An 18,176-nucleotide genomic window follows, 5' to 3' on the forward strand; every position below is an offset into this window, starting at 1 on the left:
TGAAATAAAGGTCACATTTGGGAGGACAAAGATATTGCACACAGTGCTCACCCACCAGCCATTTTAAACCTCCTTAAAAACATCAAGTGCTCCCTTCAAAGTTCTGATAAACTTGACTCCATCTGCCTTTATTTAAAAACCTTACAAAAGATGTATTTAAATGTTTGGGGAAAAAAAATCAACTTATGTTCTATGCACAGATAAACTTACCCAACTACACGGCTAACAGGGGTATATCTGTTGTTTAAAAAATGTTTTCCCACTGGCCATCTACGTAAGTTCTTCCCCTCCAATGGCTCCTAAGGTGGACACACAGTGGGAAACACCAGGTGTGGCATTTTTGCTCAGTTTATTGGGAGGGTTGGGGTTTCCATGGGGTTGCCGGCTCTTTTCATCTTTTGCTGTCTTCTGACGTGACTAGCTGGTTGGAGAACTGGTAGCTGACCTTCACTTTTCATTGGAGCGGTCAAGGTTCTCGAGCACCCTGTTGAGGCGGATGTTGAGCAATCTCACCTGGTTCTCTAGGTGTTCAAGCTTCTCCTCTACACTGGGGCTGCAGAGGCCACCAGCGCTGCCTCGCCAGTAGCCCATGGGCCCTGTCATGAAATAGATGGCCACCACGATGCAGAGCGGCAGCACAGCGTGCTCGGGCTCCCCCTCGTACTTATGGAGGATGTACACGCAGGACATGGAGAACAGGATGACGCGCACAAGCCAGAAGAAGCGGCCAAACACCAGGTGGAGGAGGCTGAAGGTGAAGCCCAAGGTCAGAGACAAGAACCAGTAGGCCAGGAGAACCACACCAACCAGCACCAGGGCCCGGGTGGGACTGTTGGACACAGAGGCTGGGCTGAAGTACTGTGACAGGTTAGATACTGCAAAACAGAGGACAGGGACAGTTATTCCCGCGTGGTCAGGACCTTCTCTGAAAGCTGTTAGGACAGCTGGGCTCTGGGACTGGACCCATAGGCTCCTGTCACAACCCAACACAATGAAAGCAAAATAAAGCAAATACTTGAGGGGACACAGGTGGTCTCTCAGGACTCTTAAGTCTCCTCATGAGTTTAAAACACCTTTTATGAGGCTGGAGAGATGGCCCAGTATTTAAAAGCATTGGCTACTCTTGCAAGGACCCAGTTTGATTTCCAGCAACCACATGGTGGTTCACAACCACCTGTAACTCCAGAGACAGGGGAATGTCAGGTAGATTCTTGGGTTCTGCATACACGAGGTGCACAGAAGTACATGCAGACAAAACACCCATAACACATAAAAACAAATAATTGATAAATCTTGCAAAATATTTTTACAAGCTGGGTAGTGGCAGCTCACACCTGTAACCCCCGCAGACGGATTTCTGAGAGTTCGAGGCCAACCTGATCTGCAGATTATTCCAGGACAGTTGGGCTACAGAGACCCAGTCTTTCTTTTTCTTTTTTTTTTGGTTCTTTTTTTCGGAGCTGGGGACCGAACCCAGGGCCTTGCCTTCCTAGGTAAGCGCTCTACCACTGAGCTAAATCCCCAGCCCCAGAGAGACCCATTCTTATAAAAATGGTGCTGGAGGTCAAACTCAAGTCCCCATGTTTACAAGGAGCTGGTTACAGTGGTTCACATCTGTCACTCCAGCACTCAGGAAGCCGAGGCAAGAGGATCAGATGTTCAAAGTCCTCCTTGGTTCCACCACAGTGAGTTCGAGACTAGTGTGGAGTGCAGGTGACCCTGTCTCAAAAACAAAGCAAAATTACAGCCGCAAAACCAAGAATATCAGCAAAACTGAAACAGTAAAAATCGATGTCACCATTTTGAGATGGGATGGGGAGTCCTCATGTAGACCAGGCTGGCCTTGAAGTCAGAGATCTGCCTGTCTCTGAGTATGGGGATTAAGGGCAAAAGCCACCATGCCAGGGTAAATTCCACCAACTTCTTTCTTTCTTCCTTCCTTCCTTTCCTTCCTTCCTTCTTTCTTTCTTTCTTTTTTTTTTTTTAAAGATTTATTTTTTATTTTATTATATATAAGTACACTGTAGCTGTCCTCAGATACACCAGAAGAGGGCATCAGATCTCTTTACAGATGGTTGTGAGCCACCATGTGGTTGCTGGGAATTGAACTCATGACCTCTGGAAGAGCAGTCGGGTGCTCTTAACCACTGAGCCATCTCTCCAGCCCTCTCTCTTTCTTTCTTTGTTTAAAGAGGTAACTCCTTTTTTTAATGATTTATTTATTTATGTGTTTGAGTACACTGTAGCTGTCTTCATTCACACCAGAAGAGGGCATCTGATGGTTGTGAGCCACCATGTGGTTGCTGGGATTTAAACTTAGGACCTCTGGAAGAGCAGTGGGTGCTTTTAACCACTGAGCCATCTCTCCAGCTCTAAGACCAATTTCTTTTCTCAGTAACTAGACCAGTAGAGTGCCTCTATATACCTCAAAGCTTACTGTTATCAAACCGATCTGAGCAGAGGGGTCTCCATGGTAACTAACACTCTGAAAAGCAATGCTTGGGGGCTGAGAGCAGTCACCTTTAGATGGTCCTGGTTCTGAGCTCCAGTCATGACTACCAAAGGCCTTCGGGTGCCCTGCAGCTTATTTAAACCAAGAGGGAGACTCACAGCACAGAAACAAGGTAGCTCACCTCCCCCACCAGCTACTCTCGGGTGATCACACCTGGCCAAGTTTCCTCAGTGATGCCTGGGGTCCTGAACTATCCTGCTCTGCCGTTTCCTGGCCCAAGGTGCATGCAACTCCTTGCAATCCGGTTTATCTCCACACGCTCACTGCCCAGGGATGGTAACCTGGAGTTGCACAATCCCAGCAGGTCATGGCTGAGGCAGCCTCGCAGGATTGCACATGGTTGCAATGTTTGGGGATGTGTTGACTCAGCTCGGTCCCAAGGGGGCCTCATGCCTCACAGAATCCTGAGGGCCACCTCTCTACCTCCTCTTCACTACCTGAGTAGCAAGGTGGCAAGAACTGGTTGTGTGGCCTTTCAAAAGTTAAACTCTGGGATTCCAGGCTGGAAGTGGGGTCAGTGGTAAAGAACAGACAATTGTGGTGGTGTGTGGGCCCCGCCCTGTGCAGCCTGGCTTCACCGTGAGCCCTGGTCCTGGATCTGTAAAGAAGGATGCCCAGGGCTAACAGGTTCTGAGAGGATCCTGTTACACTACTATATCTGCTTTCTGGCTCTGCCACAACTGACCCCCATACACCAGGTAGCTGATGATCATTAGATGGTGAAATTCATCCTCTCTCCCAGTTTCAGAAGCCAAAAGTTCAAGTCTAGGGCTGTGCTCCCAAAGCCTGATGTCCTCCAATTGCTCCACTCACACTTTTCTCTCTACTGTGTCTCTGGCTATGCTGAAACACAGCTCTGAGTACACATGCATGACAGTTCTTAGGAGCCTCTTCCGCCCTCCTCTGGCTTCCCGGGGCTCCAGGTGGCCCAGGACATCATCACAGCAGGCTCTGCCTCCACCATCCATCTACACAACCTTTACTATTATTATTATTTTTTTTTTTTAACTTTTTCAAGACAAGGTTTGTCTGTGTGACAGCTCTGGCCATCCTGGAACTCGCTCTGTAGACCAGGCTGGCCTCAAACTCACAGAAATCCCCCTGCCTCTGCCTCCCAAGTGCTGGGTTTAAAGGTGTGTGCCATCACCTCCTGGGTACTCGCAACACTTTTGAAGCTTCACGGACACAGGTTCAGCTATGAAAGAGAAAATGCTCCTTCCTCCCGGTGGTGCTCCATACCCTCAGCCCTCTCATGTACTCTCAGCTGGGGACACAGAGACACCCTACACAGCGAGATCGTCCCTCAAAACAAAAAGCACTCAACTGAACCTCCCTGAATGAGCATCCCCATACCTACCGTCGAGCCCAAGGACTTCTAATAGCTCCATCCAAATTTTCCATAACGTCTCTAAGAACATATCCACTCCCTGTACGAACCGTTCAGTCAGTCTGGACAGCAACTGCAGGGACGAGAAGACAGGAAAGAGTCAACCAATCCACCATTGTCCCAAGCTACCCAGGCACCAAAGTGTGAGTTTGGGAGAGGACTCTACAGAAAAACCAGGAGCTGCCTCATAGGCAGTCTGTGGCCTGCTGGTTCACCACCATGTAGAATGAGGAAAGCCCCTCTTCTACATGCATGTACATGCGCGCGCGCGCGCACACACACACACACACACACACACACACAAGCACATTCTCTCTCTCTCTCTCTCTCTCTCTCTCTCTCTCTCTCTCTCTCTCAAACTAATCTTAAAAAAGAAAACCATGAAAAGTCAGGCATAGTGGTGTTCTCCTTTAATCCCAATGCTCTGGGGACAGGGGCAGGTAGACTCTGTGAGTTCAAAGCCAGCCTGGTCGACATATACACAGTGAGGTTCTGGGATAGATAGAACTTGCATATTGAGATTTTGTTTTTCAGAGAGAGAGAGAGAGAGAGAGAACAGAAAAAGAAAGAAAAAGAACAAGAAAGGGAGGAAGGAAGGGAAGGAGGGAGGGAGAGAGGGAGGGAGGGAGAGAGGGAAGCAGGCAGAAGGCAGCAGTTCAGTTTTTGATGGCACCAGCTATAGTGTGCGGAGTTCTTTTAGGGTAAGCTACACTCTGAGTCATCCTGGACCTTCCAGGCCTGGTTTTCCCAGTTGGAAAATGGGACCAAGAGAGGACTGGACATAGGAAGCTGAAGAGGGTCATACGGTAGGTCACCTGGTCCACTCAGAGCAGTGAACAACAGGGTGGCAAGGCCCCAGGAAGGACAAATCCAGACTAGAGGGTCAGCCTTTTCAGAGGCTGTGAACTGGACAGGTGGGCGAGGACACGCTAGGGCAGGTCCCCACCCTTTCAGCCACACGGCGGTCCCTTTGGCAAAGCTAGACACTCAAGGAGACTCTCAGACTTTATGGAGTTGATAGGGTTCTCCTAAATTGGAATGTGGAGCCCCTGGTCCCCACTGAGGGAATGTTTGAAGACATTAAACAGGTCTTTAAAGAAGTGATTTGGTGACAATAAAACCATGAGGGTAGGCCAAGTCTAATAGGGCAGATGTGTGTCAGTGGGACAGGCTTGTCATCCCAGCCATTCTGTCATCCCAGTCACTGAGGAGGCTGAGGCAGGTGTGTGGAGGGAGCGGGGAGCCGGGGGTGGGGGGACAGGATAAGGAGAAGTGTCTGCCCACACCAAGGCTGGCAGAGTGAAGAGCCAATGATCCCATGATCCACAGGAGGCAAGAAGGAAGGAAACCTGGTTCAGCACGACTCAGCAGCGGGGGTTGACTGGATCGTCTAGAGTCCGCCATCTCGAGGTTTATTTTAGGCATATTTAAGTAAGTACAATTTGCAAAGGTGGTTTCCTGGTGTAACACAATCCTGTGTGTTCAAGGAAGCATGAAAATTACACCAAAACTATTCTCAAAGCACGTGTCGCTTCTTCCACGAGGATGAGCTTTATAGATAGGCTTCACGGGTTTGCTTTTTAGAGACAGGGTTTCTCTGTAGACCAGGCTGGCCTTGAACTCACAGAGATTGGCCTGCTGGGACTAAAAGTGTGCAGTATTATTTTCTTAAGGGATGGATCTGGTGTGGTCTCTGTCATACACAGGAGACCATCTGGGCTATCAATCACCTCTGTTCCTGTTTGTGGGAGCCTGGGGAAACCCCTAGCCATACAGAAAACAAGGAGATCATCTAGACTGCTGGGCACCTCCAGTCCTGGTTGTGGTAGCTTGTGAGGAACCAGGTATCACTTGGCCCTACACCCTACCAACCTCCATTAGCAGCCCTCTGGGCAAAAAACACAAAAAGAACACCCTGTATTTAACATGCTTGGCTTCCCCAGTGTTTATCCGTGAGAACAAGGACCTTTGTGTTCCCAAACAGGCAGGAAGATTGCAAGTTCAAAACCTGCCTTGGACTAAAGAATGAGTCCCAAGCCAATCAGGATATTTTAGTGAGATCCTCAAATAAAAACAGTTGGGTGTGTAGCTCAGTGGTAGAATATTTGCCCGGCACGCATGAGGTCCTGGGTCTCTTGTTAAAAAAAAAAAGAAAAAAGTCAGATGGTGGGGGCTCACACCTTTGATCCCAGCACACAGGGAGGCAGAGGCAGGTGGATCTCTATGAGTTCAAGGCCAGCAGGGTCTACAGAGTGAGTTCTAGAACAGCCAGGGCTACAACAGAGAAACCCTGTCTAGGTGAAAACAAAATCAAAATCAAACAAACAGAGACACACTTCTGACAGCTCCCAGAACTGAGAGCGAAGAGCACCTGCAGGCACATTCTTGGGTCCAGGGGAAGCCAGCCTACCAGAACAATGACCTCAGATTTCTGGCATCAGAGCAGTGAGAGACCTGCACTATCTTGTTCTCAGCACCCACTGGGGTACTGGGTTCCTGGTGAGTGACTGTGAGTCCAGAGCCAGTAGATACCAGGTGAGAGAGCTGTCCTACATCAGACTCCAAATTTGTCAGTTCAGGGGACTGGGGGACATAGCACAGCAACTATGTGGCTGGCCAACAAAGGGGTAGAACCATAAAATGAGGTGTTGCCACTAAAGAAAAAGTGCTTATCACGGGAGAAGCACGCATGAGGGGCAGAAGGGAATGGGGGTGTCAGGATTAAAGTCAGGTCAGCAGGCATGCACAGCAGGTGCCTCTACCCGCTCCAGGACAACTTCAAATCCTGGTTTCCCAGCTTCCACCCATTCAGAGCTAGGATTACCCAACATGCCCGGCTTTATTTCCTTTTAAGATTAGGTCTCATGTGTCCTACTTTTCCAGGTGTTTCGGAAATAGGCTTCAAACTTTCAGAGACACCCTCCGTCCCACCTAACTCCACCCCTGCATCAGCCTCCTGGGTGCTGAGATTGCAGGCATGCAGGCTGCTTCTCACCTTAGCCCCTCCACCATGTCCCTACACTCTACTTCTAGGGGATCTGACACCCCTTTCTACCATCCAAAGGCCTGATGTGGGCCACTTGCTCAAGTTCATATACTCACATATACTCATTATTAAAAATAAATCTTTACCCTGGGTTCGGTCCCCAGCTCCGAAAAAAAAGAACCAAAAAATAAATAAATAAATAAATAAATCTTTAGGGGTTGGGGATTTAGCTCAGCGGTAGAGCACTTGCCTAGCAAGCGCAAGGCCCTGGGTTTGGTCCCCAGCTCCGAAAAAAAGAAAAAATAAATAAATAAATCTTTAAAAAAAAACATGGAGAGTGCTTGAATAATGACAGCCATGATTCAAGTGGTGCGAGCATGCACACACACACACACACACACACACACACACACACACACACAGCGCCACACATGGTGATGCACTCCTTTAATCCCAGCACTCAGGAGGCAGAGGCAGTGGATCTCTGAGTTTGAGGCCAGCCTGGGGTACACAGAGCAACCCTGTCTTGAAAAAACAAACTAGGGGCTGGAGAAATGGCTCATAGGTTAAGAGCACTGACAGCTCTTCCAGAGGTCCTGAGTTCAAATCCCAGCAACCACATGGTAGCTCACAACCATCTGTAATGAGATCTGATGCCCTCTTCTGGTGTGTCTAAGACAGCTACAGTGTACTCACATACATAAATAAATTTAAAAAACCAACAAACTAACAATAATAATAATAATCCCTGGTATCATGTAGTTCAGAATGGCTTCAACTTCCTGTGTAGCTGAGGCTGACCTTCAATTAGCAATCCTCCTGCCTCCACAACCTCAGTGCCAGGATTACAGGTGTATGTTACAGGCCCAGCCTGGCAACATAGCCACTTCTAACATTTACAGCGGAGCTGTCTGTGTGCACACACAACAGTTTGCACGCTAAGGTCCCATTCTGGTCCCATCTGGAGGGACACACTCCAGTGGGCTCAATCATACACAGCCTTCGCTCCCTGCCACCCTTCAAAAGCAGCCAAGCAAGGTGCCAGACGGGACTCAAAGGGCAAGTAGGGCCAAGCAAGGTGCCAGATGGGACTTGAAGAGCAAGCAGGGCCTGGTTCCCTTTATGTGAAAACCCAAATAGGGAAATCTGTAGAGATGGAGTCGGGCAGGTGCTGGCTGCAGTGAAGGGTAACAACTGCTTAGTCCGTACTGAGTTTCCTTTGCGGGCAATGGTGTGTGACCCTGTCTCTATGCTTAAAGTTACAGAACTGAGTGAAAACAGTAAATTGTGGGCCAATGTGTACTTTATTACCATCACTAGAAAAAAATTGAGGGGCTAGAGGTATAATCACATTGGTACTGTGCTTGCCTTTATTCAGAGAGCCCTGGGTTCAATCTCAAGTATGCCATGAGCTGGGTACGGTGGCTCATGCTTGAACACCCAGCACTTAGGAGCTGGAGGCAAGAAGGGTTGGGAGTTCAAAGCCAGCCAAGGGAAGGCTTGCTAAGCACGCATGACAACCTCAGTTTCAAGCCCTGGGAACCCACCTAAAAAGCCAGGTGTGGCCATGCACAGTGTTGTAGGAGTGGAGACAGGAGGATCGCTGTTACCACAGCAGTTCCAGGTTAAGTGAGAGAACCGGTTTCAAGGGAAGAAGGCAGAGGTCTGAATTTGAAGCCAGAGAGAGAGAGAGAGAGAGAGAGAGAGAGAGAGAGAGAGAGAGAGAGAGAGAAAGCGAGAGCGTTCACACTGTGGTTTCAACTTCCTCTCTGTCTCATTTGGGCAGAGAGAGAATGTGGAGAGTGGGGTGTGGCGGCTGTAGACACCACATACTGAATACCTGCTCAGCAGAGACAGGAAACATGTACATATGAAAGGCCGTTGCCTAATAGGAGTGTTGTGAGAATGTTGGTTTCTTTGAAAAGCACAGAACTATTATAAGAATACGTTTGATTTTAACCCTAGGTGTGGGGATAGGGGCTGCTCTGCAGCGGGTGATGGTGATTCGCCTTGTGCTCTAACAGGGTCGCTGTTTTGTCGGCTGCAGATAGTTTCCATGAATGTGCGATGTTTGGAAGTCTGGGGACTTTTCAAAGGCTAGAGCCCAGACAGGTGTGTGGCTGGTGGATGGTTGGATGCTGTTGGCTGCGATCTGTCAAGCAGCCGCGCACAGAGAAAAGAGAAGTAGATATCCTAACAGCAAGTATCAAACTTGCCCCAAGGAACTTGAGGCCCCTAATCAGCAGGAAGTGGTCTAAAGATGATGACTCCATTTTTCCCTTCCTAATGTTGACCTTCCTTCTACGTTCCTCCCAAAGTTACCTGGCAACAGCAAGTAGGCTTGGCTTGCTATCAAGGGCTGTTTGGCCCCTCCTCGATCTCTCTGCCCCTTCTAACTCTCTGACCCCTTTCTCCCTCCCCCCACGTTTCTGACCGGACTTTCCTCCTCCCCCCCACCCTCCCGCCGCCTCCCTCCCTTGAGTCATCTGGCTGGTACCTCAGGGGGAAGAGATGCCTCAGCATGGACCCGCCAAGGCACCCCTCCCACCTCACCATACCCTCTTCTATAAAACATATCCTGGCTCCTTTTATAAAACACAACATCCAGTGTTAGGGGGTTGAAAGGGAAGAAGTGAAGGACTGGAACAGAGAAAGGAACCCACGAAGTAGCAAATGCCAGCTCCATAGTAGAGCGGTAACTCCTTCATTCACTGACCGTTACTAAATAGACTGAGTGTTCCAGTGGTAGCCCAACCCCGAGAGCCTAGCATGCGGGAGATGGAAGAATTCAGACCCCAGACCCAAAACTACTGCTGCTATGTAACTATTCGGCAGCTGGTACATGAATGACCGTAATACAAAGCATCCACCAAGGAGGCTGGAAGGACGGCGCGGCGGTTAAAAATTCATGCAGCTATTACCTAGGACTGAGTTTGGTTCCCAGCACCCATGGCACGGCAGACAGCTCACAACTGCCAGGAGCTCCAGCTCTGGGGCATCGAGGCTCTCTTCTGGTTTCTGTGGGCAACTGCACTCACGTGTATCATCACACACATACATGTAATAAAAATTTGGAGAGATGGCTCAAAGGTTGAGAGCAGTGCCTGCTCTGCCAGAGGTCCCGAGTTCAATTCCCAGCAACCACATGGTGGCTCACGACCATCTGTAATAGGATCTGATGCCCTCTTCTGGCCTGCAGGCGTACATGCAGGCAAAACACTATAAATAGATAGTAAATCTTTATAAAAAATAGATAATAAAAAGAAATAGAAACACACCCAGGCTTGGCTGCATACACCTTTAATCTCAGCACTTGGGAAGCAGAGGCAAGTGGATTTCTTCTGAGTTAAGAGTCCAGCCTGGTCTACATAGAGAATTCTAGGCCTACAAAGAGAGACCCAATCTCAAAAAAAAAAAAAAAAGTCAATTTGAATTCTTAATGTTCTTCTCCCTCCTGTTAAGGGCCAAGAAAAACTTTCATGTTTTAAACCTCTAAATACCGCCAGCAGGTCTAAGCAATGCTCCACTAAATTAATTTACAACCTAGAAATGCCATGAACTTTGAACGCCCGGATTCTGGGCCAGGAAGGAACCAGCAGCCTCAACACATAACAAAAAAACTATTGTTCCCATTCCCACTTAACAGACAAGAGAAACTGAGGTTTAGAGCTTCGAAACCAGGGATAGGCAAGATGGCTCAGCGGGTAAAGGTTCTGCTTGCCACAGAGCTGATGACCGATAATGATTCTCAAGACCCACATGGTGGAAGCAGAGAACTTGAAAGACGCCTTAAAGCGATCTTCTGACTTTTGTACGTACGTACGTACATTTGCACACAAGTGCACACATGCGCACACAATCGACAAATAAATATTATAGAAAGTATTTAAAAGTGACTGGGACTGGGGAGATAAAACTCGGGCGATAAGGAGCTTCTTGTGCAACCACGAGGACTTGGGTTCCAGAATAAGGACCCATGTATACTCTCAAGAATACTTGGAATCCAGTGCCGAGGAAGTAGAGTAGTAGGAAGATCCCAGAGGCCCACTGGCCGGCCAGCCTGGCCTAATCTTCAAACTTCTGGGCAATAAAGGAACTTGTCTCAAAATACAAATGTGGATGGCTCCTTAAGTTGAACACCCGAGGATGACCTCTGGATTACACACACACACACACACACACACACACACACACACACACACACACACATATCAAGTGAAATCACCGGCCTAACCTCATCCGGCTGAAAAGAGGGAGCGCCCCAACTTGGACCCAAAGTTCTCTGGACTCCACAACCCCGAGACCAGAGCCCAGGAAGGAAACGAGAGAAAAGCCAAAGAACCGCGTGCATCTTGACTTCTCTTTTCTCAGTACCGTGTACCCAACGTAGGTGCCACGGCGGAGCTTGGGGGGAGCTCCTTGGTGGAGGGGTTCACCCTAGTCCCGGAGGCTCCCAAGCTAAACCAAAGGCTCCAAGAAGTCCTCCACCCCCACTCCCACCCCCAAACACACAGTAGGCGATCAGGTGGCCAAAGCAATAGCTCAGACCCCATCACTCCCTAGAAAGGAGAACTCGGCCCAGATATCTCCGCAGCAAGGGATGGAAGGCAGAAGGCCCACGGGGCCGGGCCGCGCGGGGACCCGGACATCTCCAGTGCCTGGCTCATAGTGGTCGACTATTGAGACGCGGCGGGTAGCGCGCGGGCGTCACGCGCTCCCGGGGGCCGCGCTCGGTCCAGGCTGCAGCAGGCCGCGACCGTCCCCAGCCCGGGGGCCCCCCCACCAACGGTCTCTGGGCCCGGCAAGGTGACCGCGGGCGCGCCGCCCACCTTCTGAGCCGCGCGCACGTTGTCCTCTCCGAAGAGGCTGCTCACGCTCTGGGAGAAGCTGCTCGTCGCGCGCCGGTGGCTGTTCTTGTCCGCAGTCCCGCGGCCCCGAGCCCCCTGCGCTCCAGGAGCCACCAGAGACAGCAGCAGCAGGGTCAGAAGTAGAACCGACAGCAGCACCCGCAGCCCGACCAGGACCCGGGCCCAGGGCTCCTGGGACGCGCGCGCGCCCATGTTCGGCCAAGGGAGGAGGGTCGGGGGGCTGAAAAGGGGGAGAAGGCGGAGCACACGGCCAGCGAGTGCTCCGGGCCGCACCGCGTGGGCGCGCCGTCGCCCCGCCCCGCCTTGCAGCCCCGCCCCGCCCCGCGCACGAAGCCCCGCCTCCGCCCGCAGCCCCCGGGGGCCGCCTCCCTCTGCAACTCTGGAGCTGATAGTAACGACTCTGCTGCACACCGTAGAGCCTGTGGGGCTTGCAAAGGCTCTCTCCTGGTCTGGGCCGGTTCCTTTCAAGCGTTTGAAAAACCGAAGGGCAGGTGTGTGTCACCTCCCCGCAGCCCAAAAGCAGGCCGCGCGGAGCACACGTTCTTTCGTTCTCAGGCCCCTCCTGCACGGATGGCACTTCCGAGCCATAAAGTGGTGGGAGAGGGGAAGCTGGTGGTGGGACAGGGAAGGAGAGCTGATGTGAGAGGAGGGAGCCGGAGCAGTGTTTTAGCTTCGTGCAGTCCCATATAAAGGATTTGAGGGGATCAGGGGTTGTTCCTCGGAACTCATCAAAAGAGGTTGGGAGGGGGAGGGTGTCTAGAGTTGTTCCCGCCACTCAACTCTGGTGTCAGGAAGTACGCGCGCCACCTACAAGGACTTAAAGGAGCAAAGAGCTAGAGTCCACATTTACAGGTGTGTAGGGATGAGAGGAATTTACAATCCAAAATTCAGGACTTCCTACGGGAAAAGCTACTGGGCTTTATATATGAACGTCCATGGCAGGCAAGACCACCAGGGGAGTATGAGATTGAAAGATTTAAGGGCCACAATAACCGTATTACAGGCGACGTGGTGCATTCCTGTAAGTCCAACCCTAGAGAGGCTGAAGGAGGAAGGCTAGTCTGACAGCTGACCTAAGTTATACCCTGAGTCTCAAGTACAGCCTGCCCTATACAGTAGGACCCTGTTTCAAATAAGAGGACGGGGAAAAGGAGGAGGAAGAGCTGGGCGGTGGTGGAGGCTCATGCCTCTAAACCCAGCACTGGGAGGCAGAGGCAGGTGGATTTCTGTCATTTCCAGGCCATCAAGTAAAGATTTTTGCTGCCAAGTCTGACAACCTGATTTCTATCCCTGGGACCTACATAGTGAAAAGCAGAAACTGACAGCACAAACTCCATTGACTTTCACCTGCTCACAGGCATGCAACACTTCAGTTTATTGTTTGAGTTTTGTTGTTGTTGTTTTGTTTTTGTTTTTTTTCTTTTTTTGGTTTTTCATTTTGTTTTGTTTCTTTGTTTTTGTTTTTGTTTTTGAGACAGGGTTTCTCTGTGCTAGCCCTGGCTGTCCTGGAACGAAATCTTTAGACCAGACTGGTCTTGAATTCACAGAGATTCGCCTGCCTCTGCCTCCTGAGAACTGGGACTAAAGGCATGTGCCACCACTGCCTGCCACAGTAATAATTCTTAAAGGAAATTTTTTTAAAGATCTGGAGAGGGGCTGGTGACCCAGGCTTAGTTCCCAGCACCCATGTGGTGGCTCACAGCCATCTGTCAGCTCTACTCCATCGGAAATGACAGCCTCTTCTGACCTCTGTGGACACCAGGCATACGTGTGGCGCATGTGCATTTACATAGGCAAAACATTCATAAAAATGAATAAACTTTGCTTTTTTTTTTTTTTTGGTTCTTTTTTTTCGGAGCTGGGGATCGAACCCAGGGCCTTGCGCTTCCTAGGTAAGCGCTCTACCACTGAGCTAAATCCCCAGCCCCTGCTTTTGTTTTTTTTTAAAGACTTATTCACTTATTTTATGTATATAAGTACAGTGTTACTGTCTTCAGACACACCGGAAGAGAGCATCAGATCCCATTACAGATGGTTGTGAGCCATCATGTGGTTGCTAGGATTTGAACTCAGGACCTCTGGAAGAGCAGTCAGTGGTCTTAACCACTGAACCATCTCCCAGCCCCTAAACTTCGTTTTAAATGGACCAGAGATGCAGTCCACCTACAAGACACTTACTTGCCTAGTGCGTGGAGGGCCTTATGTTCAAGCTACAGAACCACAAAAATTAAATTAATAAATGTCCAGGAGATACCACCCCGGCACATACAGTTGTGGATTCCCCTCACAGAGAGAAGTGTGGAACTTGGCGGGCAGAGAGAGGTATCCTATCTAGGGCTCACCCATTTCCTGAAATGCCCCAATGGAGTTTGTCACAGCCTAGCTCCTCTGCAAATGAACTTTCCAGAGACTTTCACTACCCATCGAAGGAGCTTTATCGGGACAGCAAGACAACCTTCACACACCAGTGTTGTTCTCTTCAGCCTCGCATAGCTCACCTTTCACCCCATTCAGCCTGGCCCTTCTTCAGTCTTATCTCGTGGGCCTCTTGTGCCCACACGTTATGTCAGGCCACTTTTCTCCTGTGTCCTTTATACCCTCTATTTCCTTGACTCCAGAACAGAACCTTCAAAGGATAAATTTTCCTCTTTCCTCCATAGTCTAAATCAAACAAACGGAATCTGGTTGAACAAGACAACCAGGAAGATAAACCTTGATCCAGTCCAAAGAGAGAATATTGGAGTCAGGCAGTTGTGGCCAACTCCTTTAATCCCAGCAATTGCGAGGCACAGCCACTCAGATCTCTGAGTTCGAGGCCAACCAGGTCAACACAGAGTTTCAGCCAAAGGGACACAGAGAAAACCTGTCTAGTGAAACAAAAGTATAGAAAGAAAAGAGAGAATGTTGAGGCCAGAGCTCAGCATAGTGGGAGCATGCACTGAGTAAGTACAAAGACCCTAGTCCCAGGCTGGAGAGATGGCTCAACCGTTAAGAGCACTGACTGTTCTTCCAGAGGTCCTGAGTTCAAATCACAGCAACCACATGGTGGCTCACAACCATCTGTAATGAGATCTGATGCCCTCTTCTGAAGACAGCTACAGTGTACATATATGTAATACAATAAATAAATTAAAAAAAAAAAGACTCTGGTCCCATCCCTAACACCACAAAAGAGAAAAATCAAAGCAGAGGTTGCTCCCTATGTGAGATCTTTTGCTGTGCAAGCAACAGAATCTGAGTTCAAATCCACAACATCCACACAAAAGGAAAATTGAAAATTACTTTCGAACCACTCTGCATTCTAGAAGGTTCAATATTGGGGTCTTGATTTACTTCTTCATGGGTTGTCTTTTCCTATATTTTTTACTGATATTTTTATGTGTCAAAGTTTTTTTTCCTTTGAGCCACAGTCTCACTTTATAGCTGCAGCGGTCCTGAAAGTCAGAGATTAACCTGCCTCCATCTTGGAAGGTCTGGGATCAAAGTCATGTGCCACCACATGGTGCTAAAATTGTAAACTGATTTAACAATAGCATAAACCTTTAACCTCAGCACTGGGAAACAGGCAAGCAGATCTCTATGAGTAGCAGGCCAACCCCAGCTACACACTAAAACCCTGTTCCCAAAACAAAGTATTTTAAAGGGAGATATTAACACAAACCCCAGAGAAACAAGGTCTCAGTATGTATGTAGCCTTGGCTGACCTGAAACTATGTAGACAGGCTGGCCTAAAATTCAGAGACCATCTGCCTGCCTCCGTACCCCGTCCTTGAAGTGCTGGAGTTAAAAGCATGCACCACCATGCCCAGCAAGGTTTTCTTAAAATTATGTTTATATCTATGAGTGGGTATGTATACTCAATTGCAGATGCCCTCAGAGGCCAGGGACACTGGATGCCCTGGAGCTAGAGTTTCAGAAAGGTGTGGGTGATTCACTCAATGCAGGTGCTGGGAACCGAACTCTGGTCCTCTGCAAGAGCAGCATGGGCTGGGAACTGCTGAGCCACCGCTCCAGACCCGTTCTGTTCACTCTTATGAAATACATCCATGGCAATGTGTGTGCTGCTTATCAGTGTCGCAGATATTTTTTGTATCTTCTGGAAATGTACTCTCCATATACTATTTTTATTACATTTCTTTGTGTTTGGATGTATGTGGACCACGATTTGTATGTCCCACAGTGGAGGAGTTAGTTTTAAGGAGCTAGTTCTCGGGGCTGGAGAGATGGCTCAGTGGTTAGGAGCACAGACTGCTCTTCCTGAGGTCCTGAGTTCAATTCCCAGCAACCACATGGTGGCTCACAACCATCTGTAATGAGATTTGATGCCCTCTTGGTGCTGTGTCCTAAGAGAGCAACAGTGTACTCAGATAAAATAAATAAATCTTAAAAAAAAAAAAAGGGGGGGGAGTCGGTTTTCTCCATCCATGGGTTCTGGGTATCGAACTCAGTTCATCAGGCTTTGTGGAAAGTCCCTTTATTTGCTCAGATGGTGTGCAACTTTAATCCTAGCATTTGGGAAAGTAGAGGCAGGGAGATCTCTGTGAGTTTGAGGCCATAGAGTGAGTTCTAGGACAACCAGGACTATGAGAGAGAGCCCATCTTTAAAAAAAAAAACAAAAAAAAAAAAACAACTTAATTTTATTATCACCGTGTGTGTGTGTGTGTGTGTGTGTGTGTGTGTGTGTGTGTGTGTGTGTGTGTGAATGTCATTGCCTGCCTGCTAAGCCATCTTAACTGGACCCTGTAATTTTTTTTCAAAAACAGGGTTTTGTTATGTAACCCAAACTGGCTCTTTTTTTCTCCCCTTTTTATCTTTTTTTTTCTTTTCCTTCCTTTTTGAGGTAGAGTTTCAGTTAAGCTGCGCTGCCCCTTTCCTCTATAGACAGGGCCACCTTTGAACTTCTTATCTTTCTGCTTCTACCTTCCAAGATCTGGAATTTCAGTGTGCCACCACACCCCCTTCAGATTAATTCTTAAACAGAAAAAAGGTGTGGCACAATATAACTATTCTATTTGCAAGGTAATTACAGGGTTCAGAAATGTTTCCGAGTGCACCTCAGATCAAGTGACAGAGTGGGTTTTAAACCATTTAAGATGTCTTCTTTTTACATTTTCTGTTCCTGCCTTGGAAATATTTTACCCTTTTCCCTGTGGAACTAACTCACCCGACCTGTGGGGGTTATCAGAAAACACAGATGAACAAAATAAGGAGAGAGGAGACGTTTGTATTAGGGGCAGAGTTATAGTCTATATGTTTAGTCAAATTCATACTAAAGATGTATACTTATGTGAGTGCTTTCCCTGCATACCATGGTAATGTATTATGTGCACCATAAGTGTAGCCAGTGCTCTCAAAGGTCAGAAGGTACTGGCATTAGCAATGGTGGTGAGCCACTGTGTGGGGGCTAGGAACTAAAACTGGGTCCTCTGTAAGAGCAGCAAGTACTCTTAACCACTGAGCCATCTCTCCAGCCCCCTATTATTTATTTATTTATTTTGGCGTTTTGGAGACAGGGTTTCTCTTGTGTGCCCCTGGCTATCCTGGAACTTGCTCTGTAGACCAGGTTAGCTTTGAACCCAGAGATCCACCTACTAGCCCCTATTTTTGAGACAAGGTCTTACTATGTCGCTATGGCTTATCTGGAAATATGTATGTATGTTTGGTTTTTTTTTTTTTTTTCCGAGCTGGGGACCGAACCCAGGGCCTTGCGCTTGCTAGGCAAGCGCTCTACCACTGAGCTAACCCCAACCCTGTATGTATGTTTTTATGTTTAGTCAAATTCATACATACATACATACACCAGGCTGGTCACAAACTCACAGAAATCTACTTACCTCTGCCTTCTGAGTGGTGGCTGGGATTAAAAGCAAGTGCTCCCACGTCTGGTGACTTACTGTATTTTGACATGTGTATGTGTGAGAGTGTGTATTTTTTTTTTCTTTTCTATTTTTCGGAGCTGGGGACCGAACCCAGGGCCTTGCGCTTGCTAGGCAAGCGCTCTACCACTGAGCTAAATCCCCAACCCCGAGAGTGTGTATTTTTTACGTATGTATTTGAGTATGCACATTAGCATGGTTCCCAAGGAGGCCAGAAGATGGATCACCTGGAACGGTTGTGAACTGCCATGTGGGTGTTAGGAATCGAAGCCAGATTCTCTGCAAGAGCAGCCATTGCTCTTAACAGCTCAGCCATCTCTTCAGCCCCAAATTAATATTATTATACAGTTCAAAAGTCCGATATCTGGCAGGAAGACAAGTTTGATCATAAACTCAAGCTCTTCCCGCAGGTCTAGGCCCAGCCCCCTTATTTACATAGGGACCTCCCACAGACAGAGTACGCCCGCCTCTTCCGCTAGGACCTCCCTTTCCGGCAGGTCGGGCCTCCAGTCCCGCCCCTCAGCTGCTGAAGTGCGGCTCTTGCGC

The 18,176-nt window shown here is 48.7% G+C and overlaps 1 protein-coding gene across 1 annotated transcript; it reads right to left on the reverse strand.

Moving 5' to 3' along the window:
* Positions 1–101: 101 nt before the first annotated feature.
* Positions 102–11,963, reverse strand: Bri3bp (Bri3 binding protein). The gene is given in 3 exon segments (NM_001017487.2): positions 102–875; positions 3,870–3,972; positions 11,715–11,963. Coding segments are annotated over 3 exon segments (762 nt in total). The 5' UTR covers positions 11,946–11,963; the 3' UTR covers positions 102–447.
* Positions 11,964–18,176: the final 6,213 nt, after the last annotated feature.

This window comes from Rattus norvegicus, chromosome 12 (assembly GCF_021556685.1).
Source record: "Rattus norvegicus strain SHRSP/BbbUtx chromosome 12, alternate assembly SHRSP_T2T, whole genome shotgun sequence".
NCBI classification, from domain to species: Eukaryota; Metazoa; Chordata; class Mammalia; order Rodentia; family Muridae; genus Rattus; species Rattus norvegicus.